Raw genomic sequence first — 19,178 nt, 5'->3', positions numbered from 1 at the left:
GCTACTGAAATGAAATGCATTATGTAGCAGGATACCAAATTAGGTAGATTTAGGAGTGTTCAGGTTAGACACCTAGGCTGGAAATATCAGATTTTTTTGTTACTAAAATCCTTGGTTAGCTCAACTGCAACATGGACCTATAAAGGGTACCTACCACTTAAAATTATATGTTGCAAAGTTGGTGTAATGTTTCTGGAACATAACAAACAGAATAAATATTAATTATATTTGCTATTTTTATTATTGTTATTTCTACTAAATGTAACAATATATTGGTATGAGTAGTTGCAGATGGAGAATGGGAAAAATATGCATGCTCTATAAGTCTTTATCCTAAAAGTATCTGACATGTCTGACATCATTTTTGTTCATGTTCAGTGGTACAGATAAGGAACATGCCAAATTTTGATGCAAAAGGAATTGAGAAAAAAATAAGTGTCTCCAGTTGGTGAGCTATTCACCAGTGACATCTCTGGACACTCAAAGAAGGGAACACAACACACATTTTGGTGGAGAAGTATCCATCTCTGCTAGAGGGAGAGTAACATCAGTGTCTTAGATGGCACAAAGAATGAAATAAGAGAAAAAGTGAGCAAGAAATGTTGGAAAGTGGTGCAGGAGATGTGTTACCATGATACATGCCATTCTACAGTGCACCTCAAAGCAATGAAGAGGATCACTGGTAGGTACCCTGCTCAGCTTAGAAAGAAGGTGCAAATAGACTGGAGAAAACTTAAAGTAACTGTGGGAATGAGGGAATAAAAGAAGAAAGATTTCATCTGCTGTGTTCTTTCCCATCTCCAATTTCCCTTTGGTTTAATATCATTATGCAACACCTTTACTTGCTTTCATCATATAGACACTGGTCTCCCCTTTGGGTAGCTACCCAGAAAGCCAGATCTAACATCCTGAAAAGTAGCATTTCAACCAAATCTGGAATTTGCGGATGAAGGCAAAAGCTTGCCCTACCCTCTGGCAGTCTGGAATGAGGGCCTAGCATTTCAAGATGGCCAGTGGTCATTCTTATGTCCTAAGCAGGGTTAGTCATCTACAAGTGATAGCTGATGCAGTGTACAACTATCTAAGGACAGACTCTCAAGAAGCACCTGAGATGTTGAAAGTATGCTCAAGCTGTTCACTTTGCAGAATCCAATTAGCTTGTTATGTAATGTACGTTTTTAAAACAGGATGAGCATACAAGCAATGTAGACTAAGTAAAAGCTATTGTGTTTATTCTAGGGAGATTTTAATTCAGAAATAAATGCAGTGCTAATTTCTTAAAAAGTAGAGAATATTTTCTCATAAAAAACAAACAAAAAACCCAACAGTATACAACATTCTAATACCCCAAATCACTAGCAAAGGTTTACTTTTTCTGAAAATCTGGTTTGATTTGGTCATGTAATATACTGAGAAATTTCACTGTAGAAACAATTTCAGTTATTATTAACATCATTTATATTCATATACATAAAACTCACATCTTATAATCAAAGTATCCTCTCTCTGTTGACAGGGGCCATACTTTAGACATTAATAAGATCAGGTATCCATTCAGCACTCTTTCCTAAATCATTTTGCCCAAATGAGAATTTATAAGTGAGTTTTGTCCTCCTTCATGAACAATTTTCCAGAATCAAAACGAGTTATGAGATAAAACTTAATTCCTTTAAACAGATTTTGTGTTTCATGTTTCAAAATGATAAGGACAATCTGAGTCTATATTCTAGAACAGCAATTAATCCAAAATAAAAAATGATAGCTAATAACCTATTTCATAAATCTGAGCTTTATCTTTTTTAAAAACACATCTTGTAATGAGGGAATGAGAATGACTGGCCTGATGATTTGTTGCTTACAAACATGCTCTGTCTTCACCATGGAAAATATTAGCAATACAGCAGCTGGTCTTTGATATTTTCTTAATATATATTAGACTATGGACCCCCATAACCCCACAAATAAAAATAAAGCTGAACTCAAAAGTTTAAGTCAGAGAAAAAATGTTATATATAGAATATCCTATCAGCTATATTATTGGGAAATGATGAAGATGGATTAAGAGAATAATAAAAAATAGAAGTGGCTAAGACCCAGGATCAGCTTTTAATGACTTCATATTGCTCCAGCAAAAGAGGCTTTTATGTTTTATTGTCCAAAAGTAGTAACTCCTAAATAATTCTGTTTAAATATTTAAAAAATCAGTCATTTCTATTTTAAGTTTATCCCAGAAGAGATATGATATATACATTCTCAGATTCAAATCCATATTTAGTCAAAATTTTAAAAACTTATTTTTATAATGATGTTCAATATGATCCATTGGCATCATGCAAGTCATTAGCAGACGTTTTTGTATGTTGTATAGCTGTAGAATCAGAAATATGTTTTCTATTAAAGGATGCTTTAACTTCCGGCTTCTTGAATAAAATCTTGATTTTCTTCCAAAAAAGTTCTACAACTTTTCTGAACTACTTCTTTTCAATGTTTAACACTTAAATGCTAAAAAATGTTTTCCTTTTAATACTCCTCTGTCCCTAAAGTTATTCTTCAGTCTATGCCTACATTAGGTTTGTGAAAATGAAGTACTTATTAGCATCAGTTTTACAGTTCTTTATCTATTAATTTTTGTTTTCTCTTCTTGAATTTGATCTATTTATTTGTTTTAACTTTATCCTAATAACTTTGGTTGTTTTAACATACTTCTAAATTCACCCTAAATTTTTATTATTTAATTTGATTATTCCATAATACTTATTTCTTCTTAAAGTTAGGATAAATGGAAATATTATATTCTTAAGATCCTGTGTATTTCTTTTTTTATAAACTATCATTCTGAGATGAATTATTTATTTTTGTTTATTAATAGACCATTTGATCTCTATGTGTGAAGAGCAAACTATCCAAGGAGCTAAAGCTTTGGGAGAGAATTGTCATGCGCACAGAAATTGACTAGGATCACAAAACATTTTTTAAGTAAAGTCAAAGACCCAGTGAAGGAGGTGGTCATTCTTTATAAAAGTGCTACCCTGAGAAATCAAAAGTCACTTATCAAAAATGAGGATATATGAGAAAGATTATTAGAAGGACAAATAGTTGAGAGAGGTGTCACTTGATGATGGTTAGTGAAGGCGTGGTTGAACTGACTATGGGACACAGCTTGGACATGGAAGGAAGGGGAGCCAGGAATGATTTGGGAACTGGGAGACTGTACTAAGGTGGAGGCAACCATGAGAACAGGATGAGAGTAAAGAGAACTCATAAAGTGGAATTTCTTAGATATGAAGCATAGTGAAGATCTGTGAATTGCAGCGGAGGTGGAGGAGTGAGGTTGTAAAGAATGCCAGGAAATGGGGCAAGAGTTGTCGAAGGAGTATTCACATGAATGAGCACCTGGAGATGACTGAGAGTGATGCACAGAAATTGGATTGTGATAAACCCACGCCATGTGCCAAGGTCATGAGATTTAGCATATGATACTGAAGAGAACAGTTATAGATTGGCATAACTAGATGGCAAGAACACCATGCAAACTTATATTGCTTTTTAATGGGTTTCCTCTAGCTATTAATCGTATAGAGTCTACAGGTAATTGTGTTAAAGCTAGACCTAGTATGGTATTCTTAGAGGAAGAGTCAATATTTTCCTTAACTCTACAGCCCCTGTGTCCAGCAGAGAAAGTCACTAACACATTGCCACATAATAGGAATGCAGTAAATACTTATTCAATGATTCCCTGAAATTCCACATTCAACCCACCGGAGTCCATTAAACTGTATCATTTTTCCATATCATGAACAAAAGACTGCTTAACACTTTTTTAAACTACAAATCTTAATTGCTATAAAATTGGGAATTTTAAGACATTCAAGCCTTCTTTCCAAAGCACAAAAACTAGTTGCATTTTGATATTTTTTCTTCATTCATGAATTCAGCAGATACTCATTGAACAAGTATGTGCCAGGCACTGTTCCATACATTGGGAAAAACAGCAGAGGAAAAGGCAAACAAGGCCTTAACTCAGGGAGCTTAATTCTAGTGGGGGAAACACAAACAGTCAGTATATAAAAATATATATGCTAATTTTAGTTAGGAGGAAAGAAATTAAAACAAGACATAGGATAGTCGTTCTGGGGCACAGATCTTTTATATAAAAGACAGTCAAAGAACACTCTCTGGCAAGGTGAAATTAACTAGGAGCTACTGGGTAAGGAGCCAGCTATGTGAAGATTGGGAGGTAGTCCAGATAAACAGGTGGTTTACAGGGCCTAACGCAAGATCAAGTTTAGCAGAGGACACAAACAAGATCAATATGTCTGTCCTGGATTCTAGTGAGAAAGCTGTAGCTTTCCCAAATTCTTCTGTGTTTTAGCATGAGTATGATCACAGTGTGTATTCAATTTTCAAGGACCAGTAGTGGTTAAGAATAGACTTAGAAGTGACGCTACTAGCATTTAAATTCTGGCCTTTTCTTTTGTAGCTGTGTTACCTTGGGAAAGTTCTGCCATGCCAGAACCATTCTGGCATACTTTCTTACCTAACTAGAATGGTGATAATAATAATAGCCACCTCAGTTGTTAATAATTTGTACTAATAATAATGACCTTAACAATTGTAAGAATTAAATGAATTCCTAGATGAAAGGCCTAAGGAAAAGGCTTGGCATATTAAAAATTTATTTGAAATAATTTGGTCTTATTTGAAATAATTTGGTCTTTTCCCCCGACTATATTATATGGGAAAGATAAGCTCTTTTGTCTGATTTTTCTTTGTTTGTTTGTTTTGGCACTGGGAATCAAACCCAGGGACACTTAACCACTGAGCTACATCATCAGCCCTCAGTTGCTGAGGGTCTTGCTATGTCTTATACTCTTAATGGTTATTTTTGTTGGTTCGGATTATCCTATAATTCAATGAACTCTACAAGAAGCATTTGATTTTAAACATTTATTTTACCAGAAATCCCTTGGCAATAATTATCATTATCATTTTGGGGATCCTTCATAATAGTGGTCACTTGGTGGCAGAAGATGAGTGAACCAATAAAAATCTGTCACAATTTGAAATATCTTTAAGGGATATGTCTTATTTTGTTGGGTTTTTCATGAGGTTCCTATTAAATAACATGGAAATAATATGCTATCAACTCTGTCTTGCCAGCTGAATTTATTCTGAAGGAATGATACACTGGGATTTATGATATTTCTTTAAAAACTGATTTGAGTTGCCCAAAACTAAAATCTCACAATTTACAATAAAAATGGATTTTTCAGCTTTTTCTGAAAAAAAAAAAAACCTGTTTCTTTAAACTGATAAAATTGGACACAGTAACTATAAGGAAACAATTATGGATAGATAATTTCTTTTAATATTTTATAATTTTATTCATAATTTCATGTTTTAACCTGAAGTTCCTGCCATTGAAAATACTGCCTAAAGTATTATAAGCTTTGTATGCTAAGATTTTAATATAGTCTATGGAAAAATACTTGAGGAAAGTTACTGAACTCATCTATAGAGAAACTGAGAGTGAAACTATGAAAATAGTTGAAAAATCTTTCAAATGTGACATGTCTTTGAAAAATAATGAAGAAACTTGCTATGCTGTATGAATTTAATGTTTTCTAATTGTTATCCACTTGAATCAGATGAAAATGAAAATATTTTGGCAACCAGAATTAATATTTCTATTAATGGACTATTAAGAATTATTGAAATAAAACAACTTTTAAGTAGTATCCACATTGTCACCATGTAACTAGAAGCACGCACACTATAATCTATTTGGTCTAAAGTAAATTTATTAGATAAAAGTATACATATAGTCATGTGCATAGTCTTCCAAGTCTAAAAAGTGAACTCATAAAAGGCACATAGTTGACACTTAATAAATACTTGTTGGATTTGTTAGCATATGAAACACAAACCTACAAAAGGATTTGAGATTTATTAATGCACCTGCTCCATTTTCTAGATGATGTAGCCAAATCCCAAGTAACTTTGTTAAAGTCACAAAGCTAAATCTCTGTATGGGGTTTCCATTACATTATGATTTACTAACTTTATGTTTCCTCTTAGGTCTAAGTATATGACTTTAAATGCTTTTACATTACATTAGCCATTGAATAGCAACATTCATTCTTAAGGAAACATTTTAAAGCTTGCATTTCTTTAGGATTACTAAATAATATCACAAAACAAAATTTTATGTATTTGTTTTTGTCATTATCTACAATTAATGAAATTTTAAAATGGACTTTGAAGTTTAGAGAGTTAAAATTATGAAGTCTCTCTCCATCCCAAATCTTATAAATTGGGTTTCTCCTAGAAGAAAAAATAGATAGGCTTTTTATCATAAATATGTATAGCTTCTAACTCAATAAACTCTTATTTTCTCGGACATGCATCTCCAATGATGTGTGCTTTTTATTCTTATTTCATTTTTATTTACAGAAAAGTGGGCACAAACCAGAAAGTGTGGATTTGTGTGGAGCACATATTGAATGGGCCAAAGAAAAATCAAGCAGAAAGAATGTATTTCAGGTAAGAATGTTACATATATTCAATTTATTCCTATTCCTTCTAAATCTGATGTCTCTTGGGTAATCAAAATCAGACTACCTTCTTGTGATGTTTTCATGTGCATGAACTAGTTGTCTGAAGGTCATTATGAAAGACTGACTTCTCTTCCTTGTTGAATCTTTGGTTTGTTTTTTTTGTTTTCCCTGGTGGCTGGTTGCTATCTAAACATAAAATACATGTTGCATGTTGATTTTGATTAGCTTTACACATAGGTCTTTGAATTTTGAAATGAATTTGAAAGCTGTTTGGAGTTCCAACCTAGAATGCTTTACTTAAATAGATATATTGTCGAATTTTCAAATGTACATAAGTGAAGATTCACCAATTACAAACTATTTTGATTCATTGTCACAACTGTCTTCTGGTCATTAATTACATTCACCAGTGTAAGTAGTGAGGATGAAGAGAGCTGAACAGCTATGAAAATTATATCATTTTACATCGCATAAAGTTTTTGGAAAAAAAACACTGTGGTTAATAATTATAATTATATTCCATTGAATGGAAAGAACCAGATGAAATCCTTGAAAGAGAAGAAATTGGTAATTTTTTTCATATATGTTACCAAACTACATCATATGGCATGGTTTTCTTTGGCAATTAATAATTTTAGATTATAGAGGTTGATATTTTTTACACTTTTAAATGAAATTTAACTTTTATATTTCTAAAATAACTCATAACTTTATAAGCATATTTCACATTTTATATCATTTAGCAGCCAATGGAGCCAGATTATTGCACTTTTTCATAAAGTATCTTTTAACAACAATTAGGTTCTTGAAGAAAAGTAAATTCTTCTGTTCTTAAATTTTGTGGTGAGATGAATATATGGAGTCTTATATTTGTATCTTATAGATAGGTGAAATTTGATACTTACATTCTTACTAGAGGGGAAAAATGCTCTTTTCCAGTATAGGCTGCTTTTTCCAAATAGTAATTCAGGTATGGTCGACTAATTTGGGACCATTTAGATTTTTAAAAGAAACCAACAATTTTTGTCATATTCTGGAATAATTTTTTTTCTGGTTCTAGTTTTATTCTACTTAGATGAAGAGATCTTATTATTACCAAAAAGAAATGAAATGAAGAGAATATAAACAATTATTATTTCTTAATAAAAATAAAATTTAAAACACAGGAGGAAAGGGGAAAGGCAGGAAGGCAGGCAAACTATCTGGACAGCCCAACACACCCAGAAATCAATGGTCTAATCCCAAGAGTGATGAAAAAGTGGTTTTTGAGATTAAATTAGGAGAAATAAATTTGTTTTAAAGTGAGCAATGATATATAGGTGATATATTCTTTCTCCATTCTTGCTATTTTTGTTAATCTGCTATAAATAATAATTTTGAAGATTATAATCATAATCTGTATAACAACCTAGAGGATCAGGTATGCTAAGTGTTGTAGTCTTCATAAGTATTGTGATTTTAGCATCCTCATCACCACAGTTGTAAAAGAAATACATTAAATTCAAATTTATGGACATAAATCTTGAATGATAGAAACTTTTGAAAATGGGCTAAACTATCCTGTTGACCTTGTGAAGGTCACAATTGATGTTGATAGTCATCTATATATCATGTATACAGGGCTACAAGAAGAAAAATATTTATGGGTATAGTAAGCATAGTTATACAATAAAATTGCTTATACTAGTGGAATATAAAATCATAAGATTTTATGAATATCACTAAATATCTCCTTTTGTAATTTTCCTCATTTTCCACATTTCTAAATATAGATACTTCCAAAAAAATTTAAATTATTCTCATTTTTTGTAACTTTTGGGGAATGAAAATCTCAGTAGCTAGCATTGTTTGTAGTGTAATTGAACAATTCATGGGACCTCAGTGATTATATGCATATGGTCTTAGATCCTTTGGAGAAACAAGAGAATTAGCAAAGCGTAAAAATGATTCAAGTTTTGTTTTCTGCTTTATTCTTTATGGATGAATCATTAGGTTTCTGGTAATGCTGAAATCTTTCACCACCAAAATGTACGAACTTAGGTAAAATTTACTAGTATGTATCTATAGATACAAGCTATGAGAGTAAGCCTTTGAGAGGAACAATATAAACAGCTTTTGTAGTTCTGTTAACAAAAAAGCATTGGGAAGAATTTGCCAGAGAGCTAAATCTAGATGACTTACATCAATATTTGATTAGATACATTAGCTGGTCTAACTCTCAAATGATCAGAATAAACACGATTATATCTCAAAAACATGGTATTAAGGCATTGTTGGATGTTGGAGTATGTGTGTGTGCAGGGGTTTCATTACCTTAAGAATAATGAAGTGTTTCTTCCTGACAAAAAGACCATCAGAGCTTCAGCTGATGCGCTACATCAGAAATAGCTTTAAAATTCCAAGTTTGAATTAGGCTTGGTGTTCAATCTCAGTCTATGAATTATAGATTACAGATAGCAAATGACTATTGAGATTTTTGGTTCAAGAAAAATCAAAGAAGTGCAAAATTAGAAATAATTTAAAATTTGAAATCTGTCTTTAAAAAGGTGATGGATTAGCAATTATATGCCACATAATTACAGTGTCTGCAGAGAAGTCCAACTTAAAATGAATACAAAAACAAACAAGAAATTGCGAGTGCCTGAGATAAGTGAAAGCCACATAGGCACACATTTGTCTCAAATACACATACACACACATAAACACACACACACACACATACACACACATGTTGGAAGATTTAACTAGCTTCATTTTTTTTCTATATCCTGCTTGGATATTTGTTCATTTTTTCTTTGTATTAAAGGCTATATTTCCTTCATAGTCAAAGTCCTATCAAACTCATTGTGTGAATTCAGCCTTATTTGATTGGCACATGTTGACATTACAGTGACAACATTAATGACTAGGTTTTAGTATTTAAGAACTTTTGGTCAATCAAATCAAAATGTTGCTCTTTTGCTGAATTCAAGAACACCTACCTACTTTGTAACAGAACCATCTTTGATCCAATTGATAATACTTAATAAAAAGTGATATATTTTTAAAATTACTGTTAACTTCTGTACAAAGGAATATATAGTAATGTTATAACATGTTAAAATAAGTATGTGTATATATATATATATATATATAAATATATATATTGTGTGTATAATGTATGTGTATACACGCATCTAATACTTGAGTTTAGTAAAGTGAGCATTTATGTATACACACACACACACATACACACATACACATGCACAAACACAGAAAGATACTTTGTGTTATAAATTCCACACAAATTCTAAGTCAAATTAGTAAATGTTCATTGCTAACTTTTGCTTAATTCTGCAGAAAGCATAACTGTCAAGGACCATCACAAATTTGATGTTGCTTGATAAAACATTTAGCAACCAAGCGATTTGTAATGAATTGTGTTGTGGTACAAGTTTTCTCAGTGAACTTAAGAGCAACACTAGGTCTTCATCAGGGAAGAAGTGAATAAAAAGATTTATGTTCAAATCACATGCTTTAAACATTCTTCCTAAGTGCTAGTTTGCTCTTTGGTGTTTAGCCTGAAATTTAAAGCACTAAGGATTAAAAGGATTACAACATAATCTTAAATAATCCTAAATGTCATTTACACAGAGAGAGTTGTAATAACTAAATAAAACCATGTTGAAGGATGGCAGTACTCTCAGGCAGCATCCTTGACACAAACAGTGCTTCTTCCACCTTCTTTCTCTTTACTGGGCACATTAGGCTTCCAAAGCCTTTTCATAGGAAATTCGTCTGAGAACATGACTTAAAAATGGTTTAAAACAATACAGAATTTTTTTTAGTTTTTAATATCCTTCTGTTTCAAAGTTGAATGAAAATGTTTACTTATATTGTTTCTTATAATTCCTTCCTTCCTTCAAAAGTCTAGGAAAAGGGACTTTCTGACATGGTTATCAAATAGATGATATGCCTCTTACACAGTCCCCAATCTCCAAGGGAGTACCCCTTTACTAAATATACGAGAGTTCCAATGCACTCTAATTAATTCCATGCTGTTTAATTTAGCACTTAAATATTCTTTATTCTGTCATGTTAATTAGTTTTGCCTCCCAAAGAAAATATGAAGAAAAACTATATCAAATACTGCCCTTCACTTACTATACTAGAAGATTGGACACATTTTAACTGATTAAACTATTACTTTTTAAGGCTAAAGTTGCATTCATTCAGGAAGAACAATCTCTTTCATGAAATATTTAGGATATTTTGTCCACAATACAGACCTTGTAATACAAGATTCCCCAGGTTGAAACAGGAATATAGAACATGAAGATATTGGTACTTTTCATTATAAGGTATAAGAGAGTAGCTAGCCATTTATTCATTTACATGGTTCATTTATTTGTACTCTAAAGTCTTATCTTTTCTCAAGGCAATCAGTGACTAGGCCTCAGATTTTTATTTACATTTAAAATAATATTTAATAAAATTTTACTTTTGAATATGCATTGGACTCCTCTATAGATTCATGCTTCAAATAAGATAATTCTATAAATTAATGAATCATGGCTGATAAGGAATATGTCGATTGTTTACTTGAAAGGCAGAAAAAGTTAAATGACTAGAATAGATAAGTCTATTCACCTTCCCCAATAATCAATTTATAACCTCAACAAATATCATGGTCGAATTTCCCAGTTGAGATTCTTTTTTTAATACATTAATACCTCTCAGGAGACAGATTCTTTCCTCTACAAGTAAAGTAGTCCTCAGAACAGGTTTATCATTACTTGGATTACTTTTCTGACTTTGGATGAAGTCTTCTGGCTATAATGTATATTAAACATATTCATGTAATATTTTCCATGGATATGCATTACATTTAAAAATAATTTGATTGCTCTTCCTGATCCGAATATGTCTTAGCTTAAAATGTTTAAGTACTACTTAAGTTTATTAATGCGAAGATAATTTAATAACATCTTGGAAAATACCATTTTAAGCCAAAAGGAAAACTACTGGTATTTTGCTTTTATCCATTTCCTTGTGTTAAAAGTGGTGGTTTAAAAATAAATCTGAGCTTTTACCAATTTTCTCTTTCATTTTTCAATGCTTGTAGTTAAACTAAATGCAAAAGGATGATTCTTCACATTTATACATGCATTAGGTTTTGAGTAAAGCTTGTTTCACTTCAGAGAATTATTCACAGGATCTTAAAAGGCATGACATTAAAAATAAACTAGAGTAAGAGAAGCATTAATGTCTAATACAGTTGTTTTTTGCTTTATAGCTTGTCCTCAATCATTTTATCTACCTATTAGATATCCATCCATTATTCAGAATGTATGGTGATGAGAGCCCCTGAGTCTGGGGACCTGAGTTCCAGTTTTGGCTTTGTCAGTTGTAACTTTTTGTAGAACCAGGGCAGGATCACTCCTCTACCTTACAGTTTGTCACACCAAGAAAATAAGAGATAATAGGCCTTCCCCTACCTGCCTCCCATCTGTGTTAATGTTAAAATAAAGTGACTCTTTGATGTATTTTAAAGCAACTACAAAGGAGTGAGTTTTATATAAGTACAACAGGATGTCATTATTCAACTACTAACCACATCATCTCATAATATTTTGAGGGAAATTCAAGATGGAATTTCAGAATAATCAAGATGAGGGGGATATTTGTAAAAGCCAGCTCAGAATTTCTGAGTATTTCTTTTTAATGCCTTCTCAACCATAGACCAAAATTTAATACACCATGTGAAAGGCTTCTCATTCATTGTGTAACAAAGACTATGTCTTCAAACCTTACTTAAATCACTTTTAGTATTATGTTTTTTTTAAATAAATAGTATCAATGATATACTATTTAATCAATATGCTAATTAGTTAATAATATATCAAAATTAACCCTTTGAGAAAAGCATTTCTTTTCTGAAGGAGCTTCTATCAAACTATGAAAAAGCAACTTGTAAAAGGTAACTGAGAAACAAGTGCAAAAAGGATGCCCCCAAATGACAGAGACAATGTTAACATTGCCTCTCTACTGAGATTAGAATGGTAATTATGTCTGACTGGAAGGAGAGGGAGATGATTATTTTTGTGATGTCTGTTTTCACTGTGATTGGTAGGGTCACACAATTTTTTTCTAAAGGAAGGAACTAATTTTATAATGCGGGACATGATTTAGTATTATGGAAGTTAGGGGGATGTAAGATTGCAGAAAAGAGAGATAAAGAGCAGGGAATAAAACTGATTGTAACAATTTTAGTGAGACAGAAAGCACATGTTAGCTCTGCTGAATTAAAAGAGAAATGAAATGGAATAGAAAGGTAGAAAGCATACTCCTCAAAGATGCACATGTCATTCAGTTCAGACCAGGTGAATTGAGAATCAATGTCTCTTTGCAGATTTAATTTTGGAAAACAATGAAGTTCTTTTCAAAAGTATATATAACCTGGATTCTACATATATAAATTAAGTAGATTGGTAGCAAAAACAATACCAAGTGTGATTCTGTGAAGCACACAGGTTGAAGCCTTATGAACTCATTTGTACAACTTTGTTGTTCTACTAACTACTGAAGGGCATAATGTGACCTTACTGTATTATTTTTCTTTGACCTAGCATCAAGGCAGAATCAAACTAAAAGGTTACAATAGCCATATTGATACATAATTTTCTAAAATCAGTCAAGGGAACCAAAATTTAAAGTTTCTAAAATCTATCGAAATTTAAAAATGAAAGGGAAAATTATCAGCATGGCTTATTCTGTTTCTGACATTCTAGGAAAAGAATGGATGCATGTGATCTAATGAACTTAGATCACTGCTAGGCTCAGTCACTTTGCCTCACCTTCTGGAATTGCTGACTTTATGTGCTCAAAGATAAGAATTGAGACTTTGGAATGAATTCTGAGTTTCAGACTGACACCAGGCAAACTGCAACAAGCTATTCTTCGTTTGCTGGCATCATGCTGTAAATCCCCTCTCTCAGAAAATACTCTATTTCTTGATATTTTGGTAGAGAAGTGTGATGGTTTTGTACCATCCATCCATTCCTTTGGCTAATGGTACATTTTCCCCCTCTCCACATAGTCAGAGTGAGGCCAGCCAGCCACATAGGGATCAAACCCTTGACTTTAGACCACATACAACAACCTGAGCAAAATTGACCACTGCTGCTGAGGCACTTTCCAGGTTGGAAGTAAAATCATCAAGTGTTATGTTCTTTTTCCACTTGTGATTTTCATCTTATGTAAAGAAAATATTACATTGATTATGGCAAGACAGTGTGCAAACCAAGGGATCTCTTTTTATTATCTGTTTGAAAATTCTTACTTTATATTTGTGAAAGAGAGTAGTCATATTAACTTCATGCTGAGTATGATTTTTTTTTGTACAAACAGACCTATTCCAGAAAAAGGAACAGTTCAATTTTTAAAAATCCCTAAAGCTGGTACACAATAGATGGGTCCAATAAATGGTATCACATTTTATGTCCATAAGGATGACACAAGGTGAAATAAAATTGAGTGCTTTTAGAGAGCATAGGGTCACTGGCAGATAAGTAGCCTGTGCCATTCCATTCTGGGAAGTGTAAGGCAATGAGGTTGGATCTGAAGGCAAGAGAAATATTCACTGTTTATTATGCCACAAGCCACTGAGCAGGAGAAAAATCTGGGCAGTGGTGAACAAAATGCTGAAACCTCAGAGCAATGTTTAAGGCAGTGTAAGAAAATAAAGCAAACATCCGTAAACAAAGGCTGGAAATGAATGCAAGGGAAATACACTAAGTTTATGATGAAAGGAAAACACCAGCACTCACGCAGAACTGGAGAGGCCACTTGCAGGATTTGTGTTTAGAGACTCCTAACATGACAGGGAAACATGGTACTGAAAACATGTTAAATAACAACTATTCAAAAGCAAGGATATAAAACGGTACAGGAAAGTTAAGGATTCTTGGTATCTGAAGAGGGGAGGAGGTCGCTCTTTTATCTCAGCAACAGAGTATGTTGAGAGATGGCCCAAGTGAAACAATGAAATGAAATGGCTGATGTTGGGGAATAACTGTGGAGGAAGCTTTTCAAACTCTTTTTGGATAACGTGTCAACAGATAGGTTTGAAGTTACTCTACCAGGGAAGGGACATTCACAGGAAGAATTTAGAGCATTTATTTAGCAGTGAACTATTTGATTCTGAAACTAGGACATTTACAGTGGCAAAATTAAGAAAAAACAGAGACATCTCCCAAAAGGAAAGAAACACTGACACTGAGGATTCCCTTCTCAAGCAACTTGGGAAGACCTGAGAGGCTTGGTTTTGTTTTGAATGTGAATTCAAGCAGTGCTTCGTTTTAAAATTCCTACACCCATGATCAAGCAAAAGTCAAACTTCTGATACTTGATTGATGATTTAAGATCAATTAGTAGAAAGCAAGGTGATGAATACACTCAATGTATAGAAGACACTGAGCAGGATAGCAGAAAATTGTAGGAAGCCCTTGTCTTTTGACAGCTATATGGCAACATTGATAACTGCAAATGTTATTTGTCCACCAGAAAAGGAAGTATTTGTTTCAAGCCACAGAAATTTTATACCACAGTATCAAACTAAAATCCACCAGCAGTTTAATGTTTAATGTATATGAAAATTAACATTTGGGGAGCCCAAATACTTTAAAACAAATGAGCCCCACAAAATATACCCAGTGATGTGAAAATAATGGCTGGCTTCATTATGAACAAATTTGTCCTTTTGCTAGAGTAAGGATCGTTCTATTATTAACAGGAAATCTTAGACGGACTACACAGAATGCTGCATTATTCATAAAAGATTGCTGCCATCTGGTGGCTCCTTGGCATCTCAGCACTGACTATGCTGATTTGATTTGACTGGGTGCTCATGTGAGGTATGCAAAGGAGGGCCTAGCCTGGTAAAATAAAAACATGGACATCCTCTGGCCCTAGATGCCATTCATCTGATGGCAGTCGTTTCTCCCTCTGCTGTTCTAGAATGGAAGATGCAGGGGAGGGAAAGAGATACTTGGATATCATTTGTCCTGAAGTGTATTTTACATGGCTTATCTAAGGAAGTTACTCTTGGCTGTTCTTGACTGATAAATTTTATCGACATTCATTTCTGTTGGCAAATAAATATGTACTCAAATATTAGGGAGATTTATTGAATCTAAAAATATGCTATTTTACTTAAATAAGAATATATGCAAGATGCTGTAATCCCTCCTTTGGATCCAAGCATGAATTTTGTTTTTAAGCTATCACTCATTGAGTCTGATTTTGGAAATAATATGATTTTAGTGTCAAAAAAAGAAAAGAATTATAGAGCTGCATAAAACTCAAGGTTTCATCTCATTCAATTGTTATATTAAGAAATCTGGTTAATTGTTAATGCCTCAAACCTAGGAAGTGATATTTCTTTGAGGATTTACAAATTAGATGACAAATATTATTTAGCTTGCATTGTATTTTTCATTGAAAATAAAATAGTTAAAATGTGTTGATGATTTTCAAGGATTAGTGCATTAACTCATTCTTAATCAGAACAAATTAGCTTATCTTTGCAATTTCAGTATGTTTTAAGTTTCAAATAATTATAGAATGGCTCATTGTATGTAGTGAAATCCTGACCCTTAAAACGGATATGGGTATAGCTCTGAAGGCTTTGAAGATTATAGGAGATAATGAGTTAAAATTGCCCCAGGAGGAAAGTTGGAATTCTGTTCTGAATTCTCAGAGACAATATTTTAATAGTTAATGTTCAGTTACTAGTCAATATTTCCCTGTCATTAGATTATCTTATGATTTAAAAATACACTAACAAAGAGATATTGCACTAAATTTGGAGAATTATAATATTGAGTGAATATTATTCTTTATAAGAAAAGTTAGAAATGACTATTTTAAAGTAAGACATTTGGGTGTTATTTTAAAATTCTTGGGAAGGTTTCCATTCGACAATATGTACTTGATATTACCTTTGTTACTTGCTACTTTTACCACTTATATCTTCTTCCTCAAAACATTAACTTGGCTCATGGAAAGCATGGCCCATCTTATCTGAGAAGATGGCTCAATTCCCTGTCCCTCTTCCATTTTCTTTTCTACCAACATTTAGGAAGAGGTTGTGAACCACCACCACCACCACCACAGAAAAACCTTGCACAGAAAGTAAAATCAATAATAATTTTGCCATGCTCCCTTTATTTGTAAGTATAAAATATTGATTCAATTATTCTTCTAAGAAACCTAGACTTGTATGTTTGTTTCTATGCTTACAAGAGATAGTAAACCTTCTACCTATGGTCAGGATGGTCCAGTATAGAGTCATAAGTTGCTTATGTTTGTCTCAGTAGCATTCATTTTAGGGGCAGCTTTTACAGCTACTTAACACTAAATTCACTTTTATTCAGGAGAATCATTTATACAGTGTCATTAATGATGTCACCTCCAGTCCTTTAGTATGTAATTGCTAGGTGTTTCATTTTAGAGCCAGGCATTTGATAAGTATTGGCTTGTGGTAAATTTTATCACAGTGACATCTACATCTCAATGGAGGATTGATCCTTTTCTTTCATAGAATGTGAGTTTTGAGACTCTTGAAGCAAATAGTTTGGTCACATATGACTCTGGCTTAGGGTTCCCCTGAAAGAAAGTTTGAGACTAGGAACTATATTCCAACAAATTTATTTGTGATGTAGTTTCATAGAATTTTAAAACTATCAGTACTAAAACAGAAAGAAGAAAACCCAACACAAGTTCGTTATAGAGTATATTATGGAGTGGTTTGGATGCTTGTTAGAATTTTCCTCCAAAGATGATAGGATTGAACATTTTTCCATTAACTTTGGATTCCTTTGGTTTGAGGTTGTCTCTGCGGTGAGATGTTGTCTTTATATCTTCTTGACTTTCAGGCTGTACAGGGGTGTCCTGAAGCTTTTTTCAGGTACTCAACTCCATAGAACCAGAAATTAAAGGAGTTGTGTGATACATGCTTACGGAAAATGCAGATAGCACAAAGAGAGTTGAAGCTCACATGGAACTATTTCCTCCAGCAGCAGCTGTGGTCACAGATACACATATGTGAGTCAGGACACAAGCAGAAGTGGCTGATAATATCCAACCTTCCATATTCAAATTTTCCTATACCACACACTGAATCTAACCCACTGAAGTCTTCAAGATGGCTACTGGCCTCAATCTCTACAAGAGAGCTAACCAAAAACTTTTAATGGAAAAATAGTCACTGTTCTTGTTACAGCTGCGTATTAGGCCATCTTAGAAATTGATCATCAATTTTCTCCATCACAGATTCTAAAATTTTCTCATCCTCAGGCAGAATTATATAATCTGTTATGTTTGCCTGATGTGGTCAGTAAGACCTTCACATGTGAGGGGTTTGGTCCTTGATTTCATGACATCTTCAGTCTGTGTTTACTGCAGTTGATAGTTCATTGCACTTATAAGTCATGGAAGCACTAAGAGACATCTCTATTAATCACTTGAGTTCCAGAATCATTCTTCTCACTTCTACTGTACATAAGCAACCTCACACTTCCATTGTAAGGATCAGTTTAGTAACTGTTTTATTTACTTTGGTCCACATCTTGAGTATCCACAGTTACTCTCAGTGGTCACAGTAACTTTGTGGTATAATTACTAATCCATCTTAGAAGCAAACTTCTGTCCCATTCAAGAACAATAATTTTCAATCCATCAAGGCCAAAGTTTAAAGACTCAGGAGCATCAAATCAATGCTGCAGGTGGATCACTGTAGAGGCTACTCCTATTTTTTAGACCCATATATTCTAGCTATTCTGGACACAGTGCCATGTATCACCATAGATTCAGAGAATATTCTGCATTTTAAAATACAGGACCACAAGCTAATTAGTTATTTTCTCTAAGCTTCCACCTTAGCTGGGACTAGGATAATATTCATTTTTTTCTATTAGGTTAATTGCTTCCAAGTTGATGTTGTTGTAGTTAGTAAGATCAGAGTCTCCCAGAATCTTGTATTCCTTCGCTTCCCTGATATGAGGTAATGTTGTGAATGACTCCATATTATACCACGATGCACCATAATCAGACATGGTGTGAATTCCAGTGAGAATGAGTCACTGTTACCCCAAGAATGGAAGTGATCTGTTGTAGCCAGTTTGCTATCAAGCATCAGGATGGTTTCTTAAAGGGCTCAATGTCTACCAGTGCTGCTGGAAGATTATACAATTAGTCCTGGTAGGAGTTCTATCAGCTTTGTTAAGAAGAAGTCATGGTACTGAACCTGTGCAAAGTCCCCATCCCATCACTTTGATCACACCATTCATGGCTCTATTGTGCAAGCGTTATCTGGTTAAGAGAGAAGCTAGAGGGCATCAACAGACTAGGTCATCTGGTGTACTGGCTTACTTTGTGGTAGGTATTAAGACGTTGTTATGAGATGAGACACAAAAAATCTGCATGTTCTGTGCCATCTTTCATAAGTCCATTGACATTTCCCAGACTCCTTTGTTTCTAATCTTCTAGATTGTCTACTTCCAGGCCTGTGACTAACATGAAAAGCCATTCTCACCATCTGGCAATCAGATCATATTGCTTTTTTCAGGCTAGCCTATTCTC

The 19,178-nt window shown here is 33.4% G+C and overlaps 1 protein-coding gene across 3 annotated transcripts in view; it reads left to right on the top strand.

Annotated features, from left to right (window-relative positions):
* Arhgap15 (Rho GTPase activating protein 15) overlaps positions 1 to 19,178 on the top strand; it is a 619,786-nt gene that overhangs the window by 112,739 nt on the left and 487,869 nt on the right. For all 3 annotated transcript variants that reach the window (XM_046463726.2, XM_058585366.1, XM_058585365.1), the window contains exon 6: positions 6,454 to 6,543. In XM_046463726.2, coding sequence (XP_046319682.1) covers positions 6,454 to 6,543 — 90 coding nt within the window. The remainder of the gene's footprint in view (positions 1 to 6,453; positions 6,544 to 19,178) is intronic.

The sequence above is a fragment of the Marmota monax genome, unplaced genomic scaffold (assembly GCF_021218885.2).
Source record: "Marmota monax isolate L192 unplaced genomic scaffold, Marmota_monax_Labrador192_F-V1.1 WCK01_AAM20220418_F8-fsc00034, whole genome shotgun sequence".
Lineage (NCBI taxonomy): Eukaryota > Metazoa > Chordata > Mammalia > Rodentia > Sciuridae > Marmota > Marmota monax.
Note: the sequence above shows the minus strand (reverse complement) of the source record. Positions and strands in the feature narration are given on the sequence as shown.